Genomic DNA, 18,452 nt, shown 5'->3' on the forward strand with positions numbered 1-18,452 from the left:
ACATTGCACTAACTCTTATTACATCACATTTTACTTACGCTAGAGTGAATTCGAGTTTGAGACACTTTCCTATAGTTCGTAATGATCTTACATTGTATGTAGCAATATATATATCTGAGGTTATATTCGAGGATTTTTGTTCTTTCTTTAGACTTTAGAGAGTCGTGCAAAGAGGATGTAAATACTACTTAATAAGAGGCGGGATCGCCTAAGTAAAAATTAAAATTTAGGTTATTAGAAACGTGCAGTGATTTGACTTAGGTAAGTTTGAAATAGTAGTAAATACTATGGCAATTGGCGACGAAGTATAATCCGGCTAAGTTTGAAAGCGAACAGTTGCTAAAATAGTGGATTTCGGCTATCCTCGTTTTTTACAAGATTATAGCCGTCATCTGTCAATGACTGCACGTTTCATACAATCGAGTGAATTTCTTTTTTCTTAGAGTTTCTGAGAGAGAGAGAGAACTAGGCTGGCGTCGAAGTCTTTTTCCCCACGGGAGTTGTCTCTGTTGTTTTCTTCATGTATGATATATTTATATATTCTGTCGGTAGCTGGACGGGAGTAGCCCAGCAGACACAGAAATAGGGCAAGTGACTCGAGATCAAGTTTGCCTAGCCTTTACCCATTTAATTTACTTACATTGTAATTAGAAACACTCTGCTTAAAAATTACACATCTAACTTGTGGCAATAAACTGTATAAGCATTTAAGTAAAAACACCAAATATTATTAAATTACTTTATTATCTTTCTTAAACTAGGTGTTATCCTAATATATATTTATTAAATATTACCAATTAAATCTACCAACCCACTTTAAACCATGATATTGTATAACCGCCTTATCATAAAACGATTAACGAAAGTATAAACCAATATTAGTTAAAAAGTGTTTGAAGCGTACCAAAAGGTCGATATTTTTTTTTTTCATAAACGTTTGTCAAACCTCCGATAGCCAATATCTATGGCTCTATCGCAAATAATGTTACAATTTCTGAAAAATAAACAACTTACAATATCAAGAAAATGTGAAACAGATAATTATCACAAATATAAACAAAGCATGGAAGTTAAATTTACGCAAAAAATATCAATTATGTCCTATATCATTTAAACGTCTTGATAGACTGTAACAGCTATGAAAACGTCGAAAATTGTGGTAGACAGCCTCTATTTTAACCAATGCCACTACTTTTTCGACGAGATCACAGCTGTCACGATTATGTTATTACATATATAATATTATCTTGGCCATGTTTTTGCTATTTCGATAGCAAAGCCTATTTTAAGCCCGATGGCTTAATGAAGGGTCTTCTATTAATCACATAAAGTTTATCCGAGATATAATGCATGTTTAAGCTTTAGTATGGGATCATTTATAAGCGAAGTTTTAAACCTCCGATAAGTCATTATGAATAAGACCACGGTATATTATTAATTAGTATATATTATGATTATGAGTGTGAACTTTTGTATTATTAGCTCAAAATGGTCGAGCTTCGACATTAAAATGTTCCGGTAGATTTGTGATAACATCTCCAAGTTGATTTAACTTTTGACTCGTTAGTATTTGTTTCCAGAGAATGGGGCATTCCGTATTTTCACATTTCAAAAAATCGCCGTGATTGCAGCACGATCCACAAATCTGAAAGATAATAAGTCTATAAATTTGATACACAAAAAAAAAAATTAAACAAAAAAATAACCGACTTCAAAAACACTATTCCAAAACAATAGATATAATGTGCACTAAAAAGTATAAAAAAATTTGTGTATTTTTATACAATATAATTAATTAATCTAATTCTAGTTACCATTATTGTTATTTTTGGAATCGGTGTCCTTCCGCCGCGACCCGCTCTCGCCTCCTCACGACTCAAGCACATCTCACCTATAACTATGTATGTAGTAACAAACCTATCTTGGATGACACCGACTCCAAAAATTACAATAATTAATTAATAATTAGATTAATTGTAGTTACGATTATTGTGATTTCGAATTGAGAGCCTCCTCCTTTTTTGAAGTCGGTTCAAAAGGTTTTATTCTATTTATAAATAGAGGGCAAGACAGTTTGACTGTCAAGCGATAGTAAATGACCAACACGATAATTAAAGTATTAGAAACGAGGCGTTATAAAAGCCGATAGTGTAATGACACATTCACACTTGCGGGGAATAAACAGAATTGTTATATGACATGGACTCTAATTTATTGAAACAATTATAACATTCTACCTAATTCGCGTTTTTTCATGTGTGTAAAGAGATTCAACGCTTAGGGCAAGGAATTATATTTTTTAATGCTTGTTAGCCACTGTCATATATTTGTATCAGATTTAAGTTGTATTGTATGGACCCTGACCTTTTTTCCCTTTAATAAGTAGTGTTTTTTTTTACAAAGTTTACCTAGTGCTTAAGAAAGAACCTTGAAAGATCTTTCGGCAATGGACAATAATACCTACCAAAGGTGAGCTTCAATGTCCCTATGTTGTATCTCTTCAGTAATAAATGAAAATGAATCTATTTTGGAAGAAAAACTTTACCACACGTTCAAACAAAATAAGTAAACGAAAATAAATATTAGCTTAATCTTCATTACAAAAGAAAAAAAAGTAATACTAAATGAACTATGTGGTACTGGTCTTCCAAAACTGGAGTCTACTCAGTTACAGTAGTGTCCATACTTTGTCACAACACTTGAGTGACCCCACTGTGTGTCGTTTGGAGCTAAACTGACACTAATCAGTAATAATATTGATAGCTAATTAGGTATTTGTTATTCAGCGAGGTGAATATTCATATTTCCAATCAATAAAAGCTAAAAACCATTACAAAAAATGGAGTAAAAGAATAGATAACTTATTTTCAAGTGATACTTCTTTTATCGCGTTAGGAAAACATATCAGATTGAATTTTTAAGATGCCCGAGCACATCGTCACGCAAATTCGACACCCTGGTTCCACGTTAGCTGGTCAACTAGACCATTTGTATCATACTTCATCTACCAAGCCTGTTGTGATTCATATTATGTCCACTGAACCACAACCAATGGACGGGAATTAAATTTATATACAAGTTAAAATAAAAAAAAATGTAATTGTATAAAAAAAATTAATTATAGTTAATTACATGTTATTCAACTAAATTATGCGGCATAATAATATTTTCATTGGTTGTATTTAATACTTACCTTCTTTATTACAAGATTGGTTTTTCTACAAACGTAAAATAGCATGAGGATAAATTTTTTTAAGCATTTTTGTTTTATTACGCCAAAGAAAAATAACTTCTTGCGTGCGTACTCATACACACTTTTTTTTTATTGACAAGTTACATCATATACAACATTTATGTTACTACCTACTGTATAAATAAAATTACAAAACATACCCATACATAACCCCGTGGGAACGACGCCATGAGAGATCGTCATACCGTTTGTCGTGACTCGTCTATTAGACTGTTAATTAATTTATTAATGAAAATTACTCCAAGTTTAAAAATACTTCTCCCTGCCATGCAATTCTTCAGTTACGAAGGTAAGATAAAGACTAACGGCCATACAAATAATTGGTATAAAGTTATACGTAAGAATAAACCAAGAATATGTAAAATGTTGACTATATCGCTGACAACGCTGTCAATACAATGATAATTTTGAAGTTTTGCGAATGTCAAGCAAAGCTTAGATGATAAGAAGAAAAAAATGTTATATGATGTATACCTTTTCATCGGTGGGGGAAGCGGCTATAGATTTTTAAATATGTAAAAAAAACATGTTGCATGGACATCCTCGAGCGCGTCAGATATTGATAGCATCAATGCCCTACGTATTTTTAATAATGTACGTATGTTAATCTGATCGTCTGCATGATGCGGGTTGAAAGGGTATGCAAGGGTTGAAAGTGAAAAATAAAAATTTAATCGAGCGCGTCAGATTTTCTAAGGGAGTGTTAAGTGCACCATTCAAAAAGCTCTCATTCACTAATCTGACGATTTCGATGGGACGCAAACTAGCGGCCATTTACATAATGTGCAAAAAAAATTCGCCATTTTGAAATACTCAAGCGCGTCATATTAAGATATATATGGTTCATCTTTATATTCTAAACGTACTGTCTCATAACCTGACGATTATCTAAGGGGATACGCCTGATCGGACAAAAAAAAAAATAGAAAAACGGTTTACCCTAAAGGCCATCCCTGCAACTTCCCGCTAATTCCATTCCTGGGCGCTTAAAATTGTACTTATGACATTTTTGAGCTCAAAATATAATTTATGTGATATTTTGAGCTCGCTGAGTTAAAAGAAATAATATTTTTATGCATTTGAGCTCTGCCAGCTCGACAGTCTGATAGAAATTTCATAGAACACTATTTTTGGAATTTTCAAACCGCAATAACTTTTGAATGGATCAAGCAATTTTCACGCGGTTGGCGGCATTCGACGCAGTTTTATCGAACCAAAAATTTCAAAAAGAAACCCGAAAAAACACTTTTTCGGGTTTCTTTCGTTCACGATATCTCTCGAACGAATCAACCGATTTTCACCAGCTTGGTGGCGATCGACGTGATTTTTCAAGCTCAAAGGCGGATTACTTTTTTAATCGATAAAGCCGTTTGAAAGTTATTCCAAAAAAAATATTTATAGCACTGTGCGTGATATTTAATGCTGATTGCGTGATATTGAATGCACATTTAATGATGATTCCATCGACAATTCGAGGTTATCATAATATGTTCCTCGAGACTTTCGGATAACCGGCTTGCTCCGACGATATTCCAAAATATTTACACATTTTTTTAATGTTTCTGCTGTAAATTTAATTATCATAAATAATATTAAAATAGCAAAAAAGCCAAAACGTTGTAAACAGTAAGCCACGAACGAGTCTTTATGATCAGCAGTGATGGCGTCATAACAGCAGAAACCAGAGTGGGGACGGAGTGAGAGAGTAACAGATAGAGAAAGAGTGAGAGAGGAATAGAAACGCGGAGAAGGAAATGTAGGCATCACGCAGCTGCACGCATTTAACTTTATCGACGAATTTTTATTATTTCGGCTTGCGGAAATCGTCAGATTATATAGTTTTCATCATTCTTAAATTATTTTCTTCAAAATAAAAAAAAATTTAGCAACGCTCGATAATGTCGAGATGACGTTTTTTTTTACAACTTTGCTGCCCTCCCCGTTTTTACATCACTCTCAAATTGTCAGATTGGTGGAATATACACTTTTTGGATGTAATTAACTCACCCTATCTTAATCTGACGCGCTCGAGAATTTCTGATGGTAAATTTGTTTAACTTATCTGATCCTGTATCCTTCACGGGCGGCCTTATATATGGGCCTCATGTTTGGTGGAGGTACTTAACCGGGTACAAGGTATCCACCTGTGTATTAATCTGCCGCGCTTTAGTAAATCCCGAAATCCCCGCTTGGGTTCCCCTACTACTATATCTACACTATAATCATGGTGAAAATTATTATTGTAAAATTTACTCTCACGACGAACAAAAATATTTTCTACATAACAACTAGAACAAGAATTTACATGAAATAATTCGTTTTAATGACATGTGCGTTCTTGAGGGCGAGGCGGGCGGGCGTTGTTCATGCAACAACGAGGGACAATCCATAATATTATTAATTATTTTGTACAAAATAACAGTATCAATAAAATTACGTCGTCTTTCAAGATCTTCAATTCTATGTCTGTTTGCCGATATGTCATAATCAGTGTATATATTACTGGTTTTATAATCTAATAGATTTCACATCCTATTTTGAATAAAAATATTTGAATTAGAATTTAGAATCTAATATTGTATGTACCTTTATCGCATTGGAATATTATGTAATGAATGTGTGTATTTTGTTAAAATACATAAATTTAGAATAACTATAACTTCGCGTTTATTAAGGCGAAGAGGAAGCAGAAAACACGCAAACATGTTTTTTTTTTATATGAGAGGGGGCAAACGGGCAAGAGGCTCACGGGATGGGGAGAGGTGAGGCAACCGCCCATGGACATCCGCAACAACAGGTGTGTCAAGAAATGCATTGCCGGCCTTTAAGGCGTATGCTTTTTTCTTGAAGGTCCCTAAGTCGTATCTGTTCGGGAAGACCGCTGCCGGTAGTTGATTCCACAAAGTAGCTGTGCGAGGCAAGAAATTTCGAATAAAACGCGCGGTTGTGGAATGCCAGACGTCTACGTGATGCAGATGGTACTTTGCACGTAATGTCCGATGGTGGAATTCGGCCGCTGGCATCAACCCGAACAGCTCCTCTGAGCACTCCTGATAAATGCGGTAGAAGATGCAGAGAGAACACACATCTCTACGCAATGCTAGAGAATCAAGCCGATCGGATATGACTTGATCGTCGATGATTCGAGCCGCTCTTCGTTGTATGCGGTCAAATGGAAGAAGCTGGTACTGGGGAGCACCCGCCCTGAGGTGAGAACAGTACTCCATGTGAGGCCGAATTTGCGCCTTATAAAGTTGCAGGCGGTGGCTTTTAGTGAAGTACTGTCTCGCCTTACTGAGTACACCAAGCTTTTTAGAGGCCAGTTTGGCCTTCTCTTCCAAGTGACCACGGAACTGAACGTCGCTCGATATATCGACGCCAAGTATGCCAATACAGGCTGTAGCAGTTAGAGGAGTGATCTCGAATCGAGGGGATACGACAAAGGGAGACTTTATAGTGGTGAACGCACAAACTTGTGTCTTCTTGGGGTTGAATTGGACTAAATTATGTCAGCCCCATTCCGAGACTTTGCAAAGCATAGTCTCGATTTCAGACACAAGTTTGTTCCGGTTCTCGTCGACGCTATCCCAGGACATGTTGGCACGGCCGGTGTAGGAAGCATACCCTGTGCTGTCGTCTGCATAGCAATGAATATTGCTGATTTGCAGCATATCATTGATATGCAGAAGAAACAGTGTAGGGGGATAGCACGCAGCCTTGCGGGACACCAGCGTTTATGGGTTTTAAGTCGGAGCATGCATCGTTGATAACAACCTTGATGCTCCGATCAGCCAAAAAGCTAGCAGCACTATCGGGGGAATGCCATTGGGCCCGCTCGATTTGTGAATGTCCAAGGTGAGAAGCGCCTTAAGCACGGCACCATGCCGGATTTTTACCTCCGGCATATTTGAATCGCACCGCGGAATATGCGGTGGTGGTGCACCTTGGTCATCCAGAGTCGAGTTGGACGCGAAGAGGGAGCCCAGGAGATCAGCTTTCTCTTTCGCGTCATGGGCCAGCGAGTCATCATCCCTGTGCAGTGGCGGAATGGCTGGCTGGCAGAAGTTTCCTTGGACAGCCTTGGCGAGCGACCAGAACGCACGAGTTCCCGAAGGAAGGCGTGCAAGTTTCTTACCAATTCTGCCAATGTGCTTCGACTTCGCGTCAGCAATAACTCTTTTGAAGGACCTGGAGGCATGATTGAAGTGTTTTTTAAGTTCGCTGGAATTCACATCCTTAGATACCACCGCATTGACCCAAGGCTGATAGCACTCCTGCTTTCGGCGAGAGGCCATTTTGCAGGAGCGGTCAAACCATGGTTGGGACCTGCCACCGATAGGCATTGAGGAGGATGGAATGAAGAGAGAATGGTGTTTTTAGATAAGTTTTGTGGTGAAAGTATAGCATTTCGAGCTATGAACACTATTTAATCCTGTTACACATATCCTTAAGTCTTATTTGTTGGTTGCTAATGCTTGCTGTTGGTTATAGTTAACACTGCCGAGCCTTTTTGAACTACCACATTTCTTTGAAGTTAAACAAATTTTTTGGCATGGCGTGACGCATTTTTTTGGTACTTCTCTCAGAAAAGTTATTCTTATAGCTTGTACTTTTTTGTGTAGGTTCATTTATTCAGATTAGTAGTGAATAACGAGGATTGTAAGCATATAAACTGTTTTCCACGCAAGAATTTTGAAAATACTGGCTTTGTTGTATAGATGGCGGGCCGGCAGCCGTGAACTCATATCGCTCAAGGTCGCTGGCATTTAGTGTCGCCTTAATACCACAGATAAAGTTTACCTGATAACAGTAGCGCAGGTGTGTCTGTTGTTTCGCCGCCCTGGCCGCCAGGAGCGCTGCGGAGTGAGTCCCCCGAGCGGCGCACGGCCCACACAGAGCCCTCGCCCCCCGCGCGCCGCACACTGCGCAGCGCCCGCGCTGCATGTAGCGGGCGATGCCGCCGCCGGCTGCCGCGCTACGCTCTATGTGGACTTCGCGAGTGTAACCCACCTCGTTCCACCTAAATAATTCGTGTGTATATTGTAATTTAAACTATAAGCCTTTTAGTTTTTTTTTAGGCAATAGGAGGACAAACGAGCGTACGGGTCACCTGGTGTTAAGTGATCACCGCCGCCCACATTCTCTTGCAACACCAGAGGAATCACAAGAGCGTTGCCGGCCTTTAAGGAATTTTTTTGGAGGTACCCATGTCGTATCGTCCCGCAAGTTGTAGTACGTGGATGAAAGCTCCTTGAAAACCGCACTGTGGAGGACCGCCACACATCCAGATGGTGGAGATGATATTCTAACTTGTGTCGTGTCGTGCGAAGGTGGAATTCGGCGGCAGGAATCAGGTTAAACGGCTCTTCGGAACACTCCCCGTGATAGACTAGTTCGTTAAATAGGCTAGCCGTTAATTTTTGGTATTTGAGTATTTTTGTTGCATCACTTTGCATATATTGCAATTAAAATGATTCTATATTGCATTAAAAATAAGATCTTGTCTACGTATCGGTTTTGAAAAGAACAACCTTAGAGTTTTTTTTGCTCATTTTTCTGTAAGGAAATCTGCCTTCCAAATAAGCTGTATGAAAAAAAATTACATATTTCAACCGTAATATGATTTACCTATGAAATAAGAATATTTTTGTTTTTTTTAAAAGCTTATACCTATAGATAGACTGTGACAGCTTTAAAATCGTCGAATGACGTTGATGTTTAACTTCTATTTTGAGCAATACAAGTACACTGACACAAAGTGAAATACGAAAAACGAGTGTAAGATGTAGCTGGTCACGCACACTAAAGTAATAAACCTAACCCGTGTTTATCGGTTGTCTAGCAGCAAGAGATTCTATTTAGACGAATACATTAGTTAGAAACATATTATATTATTCGTCTAACAAAAAAATTACTAACAGGACAATGAGTAGGCATAGGCATAAAAGTTTCTTTCATCCACAATTTTATCTACTAAAATTTATTAATGTACAGTTCTCCCAAATTAATAATGCGCATACAGATCTTCGCTAATGGGCCTAGTCCCGGAAACACCCGAATCATTCAATCGTAAGAGCCCTAAACAATGCACTTACATTTTGCACCTTGTGCGAAAGAAATAGGAGTCAAATCATGTGTTCACAATACGAAAACATATCGGACGGTCGGCTGTGGTAGCCGGTCAGTCAGTCTTCTTTAAGTATTGGTGCCGACTGCACGTGTTCAGTCTATGTGGAATTATATAGAGCTCCTATTACACACCCCTCTTGTTATTATTATTGTAATATAATTCTACTAAATCATGCAAAAGTAATGCATTTTACCACTCTGTATAGATATCGTCTCCCGACGGTCGGGAAATACGACCGTTGCCGAAAAGTGGCGGAGATCTGTATGCGCATTATTAATTTGGGAGCACTGTATGTGAACATAAAATAAATTTATCAGGGAGGGATATCTTGCGAGGCAACAGCATGGTATAAGTTCGAAAGTTGTTTATGTAGGTCAGCTCACCACTTGAAGACATCCGCTCCGAGCAGCGACAGACAGCGGTGCAGCGGTGGCAGCAGCGCGCGCGTGGCGTAGTACGTGACGTGCGGCCCGAGCGCCGCGTCTCGCGTCAGCTCGGGCGGCGAGCGCGCCAGACGCACCAGCGGCGTGCCCGGCGGGCCGGCACACACCAGCCACGACACACGCTCGCCCGTGCGAGGGGCCGCACGACGGTCGCGGGACAATAGCCGCCTTCGACAAAACACACAATCATTAATTAACTTTGTATATCTACTAGCTGACCCAGCAAACGTTGTATTGTCGATATTAAAATCGCGATACAAAAGTAACTGTTGATCGTACATGGGTAAAAATTTGAAGTTGTATGTATTTTTTAATGCTGACTCATAATCAAACAAATTTTTAAAGAAATGTCAAAAAAGTTAAAAAAGTAATTTCGTGTAGACCACCCTTAACATTTAGGGGGATGAAAAATAGATGTCCGATTCTCGGACGTACCCAATATGCACTCAAAATTTCATGAGAATCGGTCGAGCCGTTTCGGAGGAGTTCGGTCCCGCACACCGTGACACGAGAATTTTATATATTAGATTTATTACTATTTACTTTATCGATTACTCATTTAATTTTTTAAAATTCCTCATTATTACATAGCTATATTTTAAAGTTAGATAATTATTGTTTAGTTTTATCACATTCATTATTAACATTAAATTACATAGCAGATGGTAATCACTGGTTGGCATCTTATGTCTCAAGGTGACGAACGCAATTTCAGTGCCGCTAAAAATATTTGTCAAAAAAATATTTTTTATATAACGAAACGAGCAGGACGTTCAGCTGATGGTAATCACCTTACCCATTACAACACAGCGCCGTTCAAAATTATTGAAAGACCCAAAAATTCTAAGCTGCATTACAACTATGCTCGTCACCTTGAGACATAAGATGTCAAGTCACATTTGCCCAGTAATTTCACTAGCTACGGCGCCCTGTAGACCGAAACACAGTAATACTTTCACATTACTACTTCACGGCAGAAAAAGGGGCCATTGTGGTACCCATAATCTAGCCGGCATCCGGTGCAAGAGAGCCTTTTTTTTAGAATTTCCTCACTTGGCAATTTCATTAGGTGGTGCAGCGGCTGTGGGTCTGTACCCAGCAGCCCCGTGGTACTCTCGCGTGAAGAATAACTCATGCGGTGGCAAGGAACCCTCACTCAACTTTGTGAGCAAACCGCACGCAATGCGCTTCACTCGGGACATGTCACCCGAGTCGAAAAGCTCACAAAGCGATCGTTGAAGAAGCTGAAAATTTTAATGTTTTAACAATAATGTTATAAGGCTACAGTAGGCAGGATAATAGATACCGCGCGAGTTGAATGCAGAGTTAATGAATGCGATAGTGCTGTGATCTAATTATAATTATTGATGACCATAATCATGAGTGTGTCGATAAATTTAAACAATGCTTCCAGTTTTTTTTTTTTTTTATGTAAATAAGAGACGAGACAGGGAGGTTAGCTGATGGTAATTGATGCGCCCTTCTCATTACAATGCAGTGCCGCTCAGGATTCTTGAAAAACCCCAAAAATTCTGAGCAGCACTACAACTGCGCTCGTCACCTTGAGACATAAGATGTTAAGTCTCATTTGCCCAGTAATTTCACTAGCTACGGCGCCCTTCAGACCGAAACACAGTAATGCTTACACATTACTGCTTCACGACAGAAATAGGCGCCGTTGTGGTACCCATAATCTAGACGGCATCCTGTGCAAAGGAGCCTCCCACTGGTAAGTTCATCATTTTAATCTAATAATGAAATCACATAATTTTGTTCTGCCTTTCAACACACATGTCTAAAATGTTTTTCGCCATTTCTCGTGCTTAACGATGAAAAAAATCTCTTCATTATTAAAATAACACGGGATTGCAAGTACAGTATTAACGTAATAACACGGTACGTGCGATAACTGTCAACAACGGCATAGCATTACGCTGCAGGTGCGCCAGGCGAGACGTGCGGACAGCGGGGGAAGATGCCCCCGTTCTTTGGCTTAGGCCCCGACTGCATTTAACTCGCGCGCTATTTGTATTTGATACGGCTTGCCCAATACAAAGCAGTGCCATTGTGTTTGGGGTTTGTGCTAAAAGATCAGGGCGACGGCGTGCTGTTAGAATTAAACAAGCGATTAATGCTGTTAAAGCCAGAATTCACCGAAATTCTATAAGGAGACAAAGAATTGTATCGCTGGTAATAAAGCTTCCCTTTATGACACTTTCGCGGATGCAATCACTGCAATTCTGCTTTCAAATTTAATATTAATCTCAAAAATAATATGTGTAATGGCGGCAAATGATAGAACTTTCTAAATTACTTACTTAATAATACGCGTTACAAATTGAATTCAAAATTATAAAAATTATAAGCATTTATATAAGAACAATATTTAAGGCCAGACTACACCTGTAAGGATTATTCTCGCATGATGTTGAACGAGAAAGACCGTGGCATTCAATAGTTTTGTCTTGCCAAGATTACTTAGCGGCCGTGTAAATCATGTATATGTGTGTGTGTGTGTCGATTCAAGATAGTATGAAGTAGCTTTTGTATTATGAGCTGTGGAATGCTTCAACAGAAATAAACAGAAATAATTTTTGAATAGGAACTTTTGTTAATATTTGATAAAGTTATTAATATAATAATAGTATAATATATTATATACCTTTACGCCAGCGGGGCATCCGTCGCGACGGACTGTTTCGATACCTTTAGCCTCATACACCGGTTTGGCTTGCTCTGGACTTTCGTACATATAGCCAACGTACCGCTTCTTTGTCTGCAATATGCACGGCTGATATACCTGCATTTACATAGATTATTTTTTTTTATGAAACTCGATGGCAAAGCAAAATTTCCTCCCTTGCGAAGTCCGTAGGTATAAAACTATGATTCCTCTGGTGCTGCAAGAAAATGTGGACAGCGGAGATTACGTAACATCAGGTGACCCGTACACTTATTTGTCATCCTCTTACATAAAAAATAGGTTTTTAAAGAGAAATAACGTTATAACATAACAAAGATTGAATTTTTAACCAAAGTTATGAATGTGTTGTACAAGTGATAATGTTATTCGTTTTAGCAAATGACGTTCTATACACATAAGAACATATCATTCGCAGTCTAATAGCGGAACAGCAAAATTGTGCACAATTGAAGACACATTTCTCCTTAGTCGTGTGTCAACTGTCACTGTGCGAATCAAATCTGAACTGAATCAATCTTTTACATTGCTGCTTATTGACGAAGAATATTTTAAACAACTGGAGTAAATACGGCAATGTATACATACAGCAGTAGAAGCTCATTATGGTGTTTTTTCTGGTTAGTTTTAAACGACGTGATTTGTATTTCAATCGTTTGTACTTCGTCTTTCACCATGTCAAAACACACTAAACCCGAATACTATAAGAAAGGGGTAATTTTTTTTTATATGTAGATAACAGACAGCCCTTCCCATATATTGATAACCAAAATAAGCGCTCAGAATACAGAACAAACCAGAAACCGTCAACGCACCCAATGGTGAGGCGGCGTGAATTTAGTTCGTTAAATTGGCAACTTCGTGCGCGACCGTCCTACGGGGTTACGGCAGTCTCACGCGTTGCCGTTCCCGATGTTGCGGGGAATGGGAACGTGTGAGACTACCGTAACACTCTACCCGCTGATATCTTAGTACCCTGTCCCCGCCACTGCCTGTCCCCCCGTGGGACAGTGCCTTTAAAATTGTTTAGGTAAGTAAAAGAGACGTATCGACGAAAACGAAAAATGCCACTGCTAAAGCGCCATTAACTTCTTAAAAAATGCTCAGATTGCCACATAGTGAGGCGCGGGGAGGGAGTTAGTTGAAGAAACCAGAAGTGTATCTTCTTGAATAGTTCTTTTGTATTTTGAGAATATTTTAAGCGGTACCTTTTCCAATTTCAACACAACTGGAGACGGGTTGTCAGCGGTGACCGCGTCAGCTATTTGCTGTCCTATGATGAAAGCCTCCGCGCGCGTGCCGCCGGGTACTAGCACGAACATAGAGTCCGTGTCACCGTATATCACCTACATAAATTATATGACATTAAAAAATCTAACAGTAAAAATCGATACGTATACATCAGCCTATCGAGCAACGTAATACAGGTTCGATTCCCGCTTCCTCTCACGGGAACTATGCATGCTTTATATAGCTATAACTTTAATGTGCGTGACAAGCTACGTCTTACTGATTTGTATGTCAGTGTTAGTGTGCGTGCATTGTTCTAAATAGGGGATAATTATCTCAATTTTTTTCGCGTTTTCACAGCAGTCCATCTAGAGATATAAATGATCTAAGTATGCATGTTTTTCCTCATCTGGTTGTAGTTTGATTTTGGGGTAGGTTTTTTGGGCAATTTCATACTTACGCCATAATAAACCAATATTAACAAATATAAGGGTGCTTAATTACGCTTAAAGCCATTAGTTTCTGTGAATTCCCCCTGAACTCAAAGCAAAATTAAAAACTCGATCAGATCAAACTCTTCGGAACACTCCCGTGATAAATGCAGTAGAAGACACACAATGAAGCGAAGTCTCTATGCAATGCCTGCGCTTGTCATCCAAATGTCTAGAACGTTCTAGAATCTAGGGGCAATGATAGGAGAATACGAATCTAGAGCAAAAGTGGGTACCAAAGCAAACCGGAACTTAACGTTGTTTTGAAATTACATGAGTCACATCGCAGCACGATGCAAGCATACCATCAAAAAAGTGAGTATAATTTCCTAAATGGTGGCAATGCACCAGTGGTTCATCTGGTGCTGCAGGAGAAAGTGCGCCGCGGTGAGATCACTACGGCCTAAGTACAGATGACGCGCGAGCTGAGTGCAGAGCTCAGGAATGCGATAGTGCCGTGACCTAATTATAATAATTGATGACCATAATCATGAGCGTGTCGATAACTTTAACCAATGCTTAAAGTTTACCATTTTAACCTAATATTTAAATCTCAAATTAATATTGTTGTGCCTTTCTTAAACACACATGTCTAAAACATTTTTCGTGCTGGATGCTTCGATGAATAAAAACTCGTTTCTTTTGGAACCTGATGGACTCGGATCAGTCATTATTAAAATAATAAAAATAACAGGGGATCGCAACTTTAGTATTAATTTTATATTAATACGATAAAACGGTAAGCCTACGATAGATAAATAAATAACTGACAAGGACGGTAGAGCACTACACTACGCGCGGGAGGGGGGAGACGCTCTCACTCTATACCTCAGGCACCGACTGCAATCAACTCGCGCGATATCTGTACATGTAATTAAGAAAAACCAAAACACAAACATTTAAATTAATTAACGTTACCTTAGCGTTCCACTTGCCGTTTCTCACAAGTTTGATTGCCCGTTCAAGAGTTTCTCTACCCTTAGCGACCACACTATCGCCAACTTCCACACAAGGCATTCGACCGCTGAAGTTGGCAGCCGTGTACCCATACGTCACATTTGCTATTAACTTTAGACCTAAAACATAGGTATTATTATTGATACGAGGGACGAATTGGGGGGCTCGGCAGAATTGTATGAAGTTGTAAAAGGCAAATATGCAATGAAATTGCAATAATGCAAAGGAGAAAAGATCGAAATATATTCGCACTCTATAATTATAGTTTTGGCGGCCATTTGAAATCCACCATCTTGGTTTTAATTATCTGTTGAAGCATTCTGACAGTCTTAATATTGCGTAAGTACCTACTTAATGTGTTATTGATAAGTGATACCGTGGCGTATCGAGTAAGACAATATGAAGCACTTAGAAATACGCACGCCTCATTCGATTTCTGGTTTTAGGAAGTGTATTTTCCCTTAACTGAAGACGGTAGGTATAGTTTTGAATAGGTAGAATCGAACATTCCATACAAAAGTTTACAAAAAATTGCGCGGGAACGTAACAGTACTTGCCGTACGCTATAGCTACAGTAGTTAATGTAAAATTCTTATTTAAGATATTAATTACCTAATTGTCTGGAATGCATTGCTTTTTTAACAGCATCATCGGTTTGTAGTTTCATTCCCTTCTTCACAGCTTGTCTGGCCGCGAGGATCCTGCGGAGCAACGCCGGTAGCACCCCACGACGTACCGAGGGCTTCACAAAACCGATGCCAACCGGTGACCAATTGACAAGGTCGTTTTTAGCTAGGGCCTTTAGTTTCGCTTCTGAGATCCGCAATCGCCATGCTCCAAACTCATATGGTGTGTTACTTAAAATTATTACGTGATGTTACAGTCCTCTCAAAATGTTTGTATGTTTACCAATTTTTAACTATAGTCGCAAATATAATTCGAGATCAAAAATGTAAACAATGGGCAATAGTATTTGTTGGTGGCACCAACAAATAATGACCTTTTTTATTGTGCTTGTTGCACAAAAAATATTGCACAACGTTTTCTCTTTGTAATATAGCAAAAATATATCCAATATTTTAAATTAAATATTTGTGCAAACTTTGACACTGGTTAGATAGAAGAAGAAGATAGAAGCTCTAAACATTTGGCTCGTCTACACAAGAAATACGTAAATAATGTTACAAAAAATCTTGGTCTTAGTTACAGGTATTCCTGGGTGCAATATTGTTTTGTTCATTCTGCTTCTGATGATCATAGTGATTGTATGTGCTGTTCTTGATTTTCGTATATTTTACTATATTTTATAAGTTTATATAATAAATATACATGTTTATGTAGCGGTATATTGTGTATCTTATATTTGCAAAAAAGTGGAAAGTGAATATTTTGCTTTCATACAATATGATTTTATTATTACAGTTAATACTTTTACAGGTCACGCAACATCGAAAATGTGGTTTGATACTCAAACTAAAACTCCTAAATAAGCCTTCTTAGAGTACCTTACCACAGGCTTAAAAGCTCGAACCAGAAAAAGAAGGCGTCTTATAATATTTCATATAGGTAGCGAGAACGGTTTTGTAGATTGAGCATTCTTAATGTTCGTATCCAAAAAAAAACACTGAAAATTCGCTCATTATGAAAATTGGTTAAAGGGCATACTGCTAAAGCTAAAAACCAATTCGGTATTTGTTTTAATGTTCCTTACCACTCCTGAAGGTTAGAATTGAACCCCGCAACTGCCCGACGGAAAGCGCAAATTATTGAATTGCTCATATCCATCCAATAAAATATAAATAATGAAGAAAATATGATAAAATCTCAGTTACTAGACATCGTAAAAAGAGAAAAATTGAAATTCCGATTCGTCGAGATCAAGCTTTTCAGACCCCGAATCAGAGAGCGAATATTAATTTGGAAACTATTTATTTTATGTTTGGTATCCATTGTCAAATAAAGACATTTGTAAATATTTTATTTGTAAATATTTATGTATTATTAATCAAAATAAGTTTATTATTAAACTATCTAGGAAAACGTTGATAATCTCTGAATTGTCATTTTGACAATGACATTTCTTTGTTTACATTTTTGATCTTGAAATACATTTCCGAGTATAGTTTATACTGGATGCCTTTGTTACCATGACGACACGAAAACTACACTGAGCTAGTTACTTGCTGTTTTAATATAAAACAGCAAGTAACTAGATTCACAGTCTCTTTTTAGTTTTACTTATATCAAAGAAAAAATGGCCAGATTTAGTTCCCAAGCCGAATAAGGTATAACTTTACCGAGTAAAAACCATAGACCATGAGAAAAATACCGTTTTCCTGATTTTTAATGGTTAGTGACACCGTCTATGTAGTGACAGTTATAGTTGTTGACAGTAGACACGTCATTTACGGCTACCTAAGATATATAGTATCTATTCGTTTTAAAAAGTAGACTGAAAAAAAACACAGTTACTACATTATAAAACAACTAGCTGACCGGACAGACGTTGTTCTGTAGATAATAAAAAAATACTGTTTTATAGGAATTTGCCAATAATATTTCAAAACATCAAGAGTTATTTCGTAAAAAGTGCTCCCTGTTGTTATAATGAAATTGTTTCACAGCGGAACTGTCAAACCGTGCGTCACCAAATTCTCTCATAAAACAGTCCATACAAAACCAATATTGAAAATAAAAATAATTATGGGTCCCAAATCGAAATAAAATGTATCCTATCTCTCAAGTTGGACTAAACTGCACTCCATGAACTCATTAAAATCCGTTCATTAGTTTAGGAGTCCATCGCGGACAAACGTGTCACGTACTTTATATATATTAAAATTATAACAGTTGTAGATATAAAATTAACCTTTGGTTACTTAGTTAGGTTTGGTCAATTAGTTACTCAAACGTTACTCGCTAGCGATAAGGTTTCGATAGGTTTTTTACTTTAAGACTCAGACTGTATAATTTTCCATACAATTTTTTTACGCAGTCACTAGCTAGTAAGATAACTGTAAACTCATGGTATATTTTTTTTCAATAATTCACAGAGATAGTTAAATTATTTTAAAAGCTTACCAACTAATGTTCTGCACGCGCCCAATACACGTAGAGAAACAGTAATTGTATGCGATCATCATGGAAGGGTAGAGACTTTGAAAGTCCAACACAATAACAGGATCATGATAAAATCGCGACTCTGTAAATAAAGGGGCGGACATTGAATAGACTAAAGATGTCCACA

The 18,452-nt window shown here is 38.0% G+C and overlaps 1 protein-coding gene across 6 annotated transcripts in view; it reads right to left on the reverse strand.

Moving 5' to 3' along the window:
* Positions 1 to 725: 725 nt before the first annotated feature.
* Positions 726 to 18,452, reverse strand: part of LOC126968299 (DNA polymerase zeta catalytic subunit) — a 28,397-nt gene continuing 10,670 nt past the window's right edge. For 3 of the 6 annotated variants that reach the window (XM_050813225.1, XM_050813216.1, XM_050813235.1), the window contains 9 exons: positions 18,287 to 18,407; positions 15,818 to 16,062; positions 15,167 to 15,324; positions 13,736 to 13,873; positions 12,489 to 12,626; positions 10,880 to 11,070; positions 9,767 to 9,994; positions 8,054 to 8,273; positions 726 to 1,645 (listed from right to left, as the gene is read on the reverse strand). In XM_050813225.1, coding sequence (XP_050669182.1) covers positions 1,484 to 1,645; positions 8,054 to 8,273; positions 9,767 to 9,994; positions 10,880 to 11,070; positions 12,489 to 12,626; positions 13,736 to 13,873; positions 15,167 to 15,324; positions 15,818 to 16,062; positions 18,287 to 18,407 — 1,601 coding nt within the window. In that variant the 3' untranslated portion in view covers positions 726 to 1,483. Of the gene's footprint in view, positions 1,646 to 8,053; positions 8,274 to 9,766; positions 9,995 to 10,879; positions 11,071 to 12,488; positions 12,627 to 13,735; positions 13,874 to 15,166; positions 15,325 to 15,817; positions 16,063 to 18,286; positions 18,408 to 18,452 lie in introns of those variants that run through there. The other 3 variants (XM_050813264.1, XM_050813255.1, XM_050813246.1) reach the window with 2 other exon arrangements.

Source organism: Leptidea sinapis, chromosome 1 (genome assembly GCF_905404315.1).
Source record: "Leptidea sinapis chromosome 1, ilLepSina1.1, whole genome shotgun sequence".
Lineage (NCBI taxonomy): Eukaryota > Metazoa > Arthropoda > Insecta > Lepidoptera > Pieridae > Leptidea > Leptidea sinapis.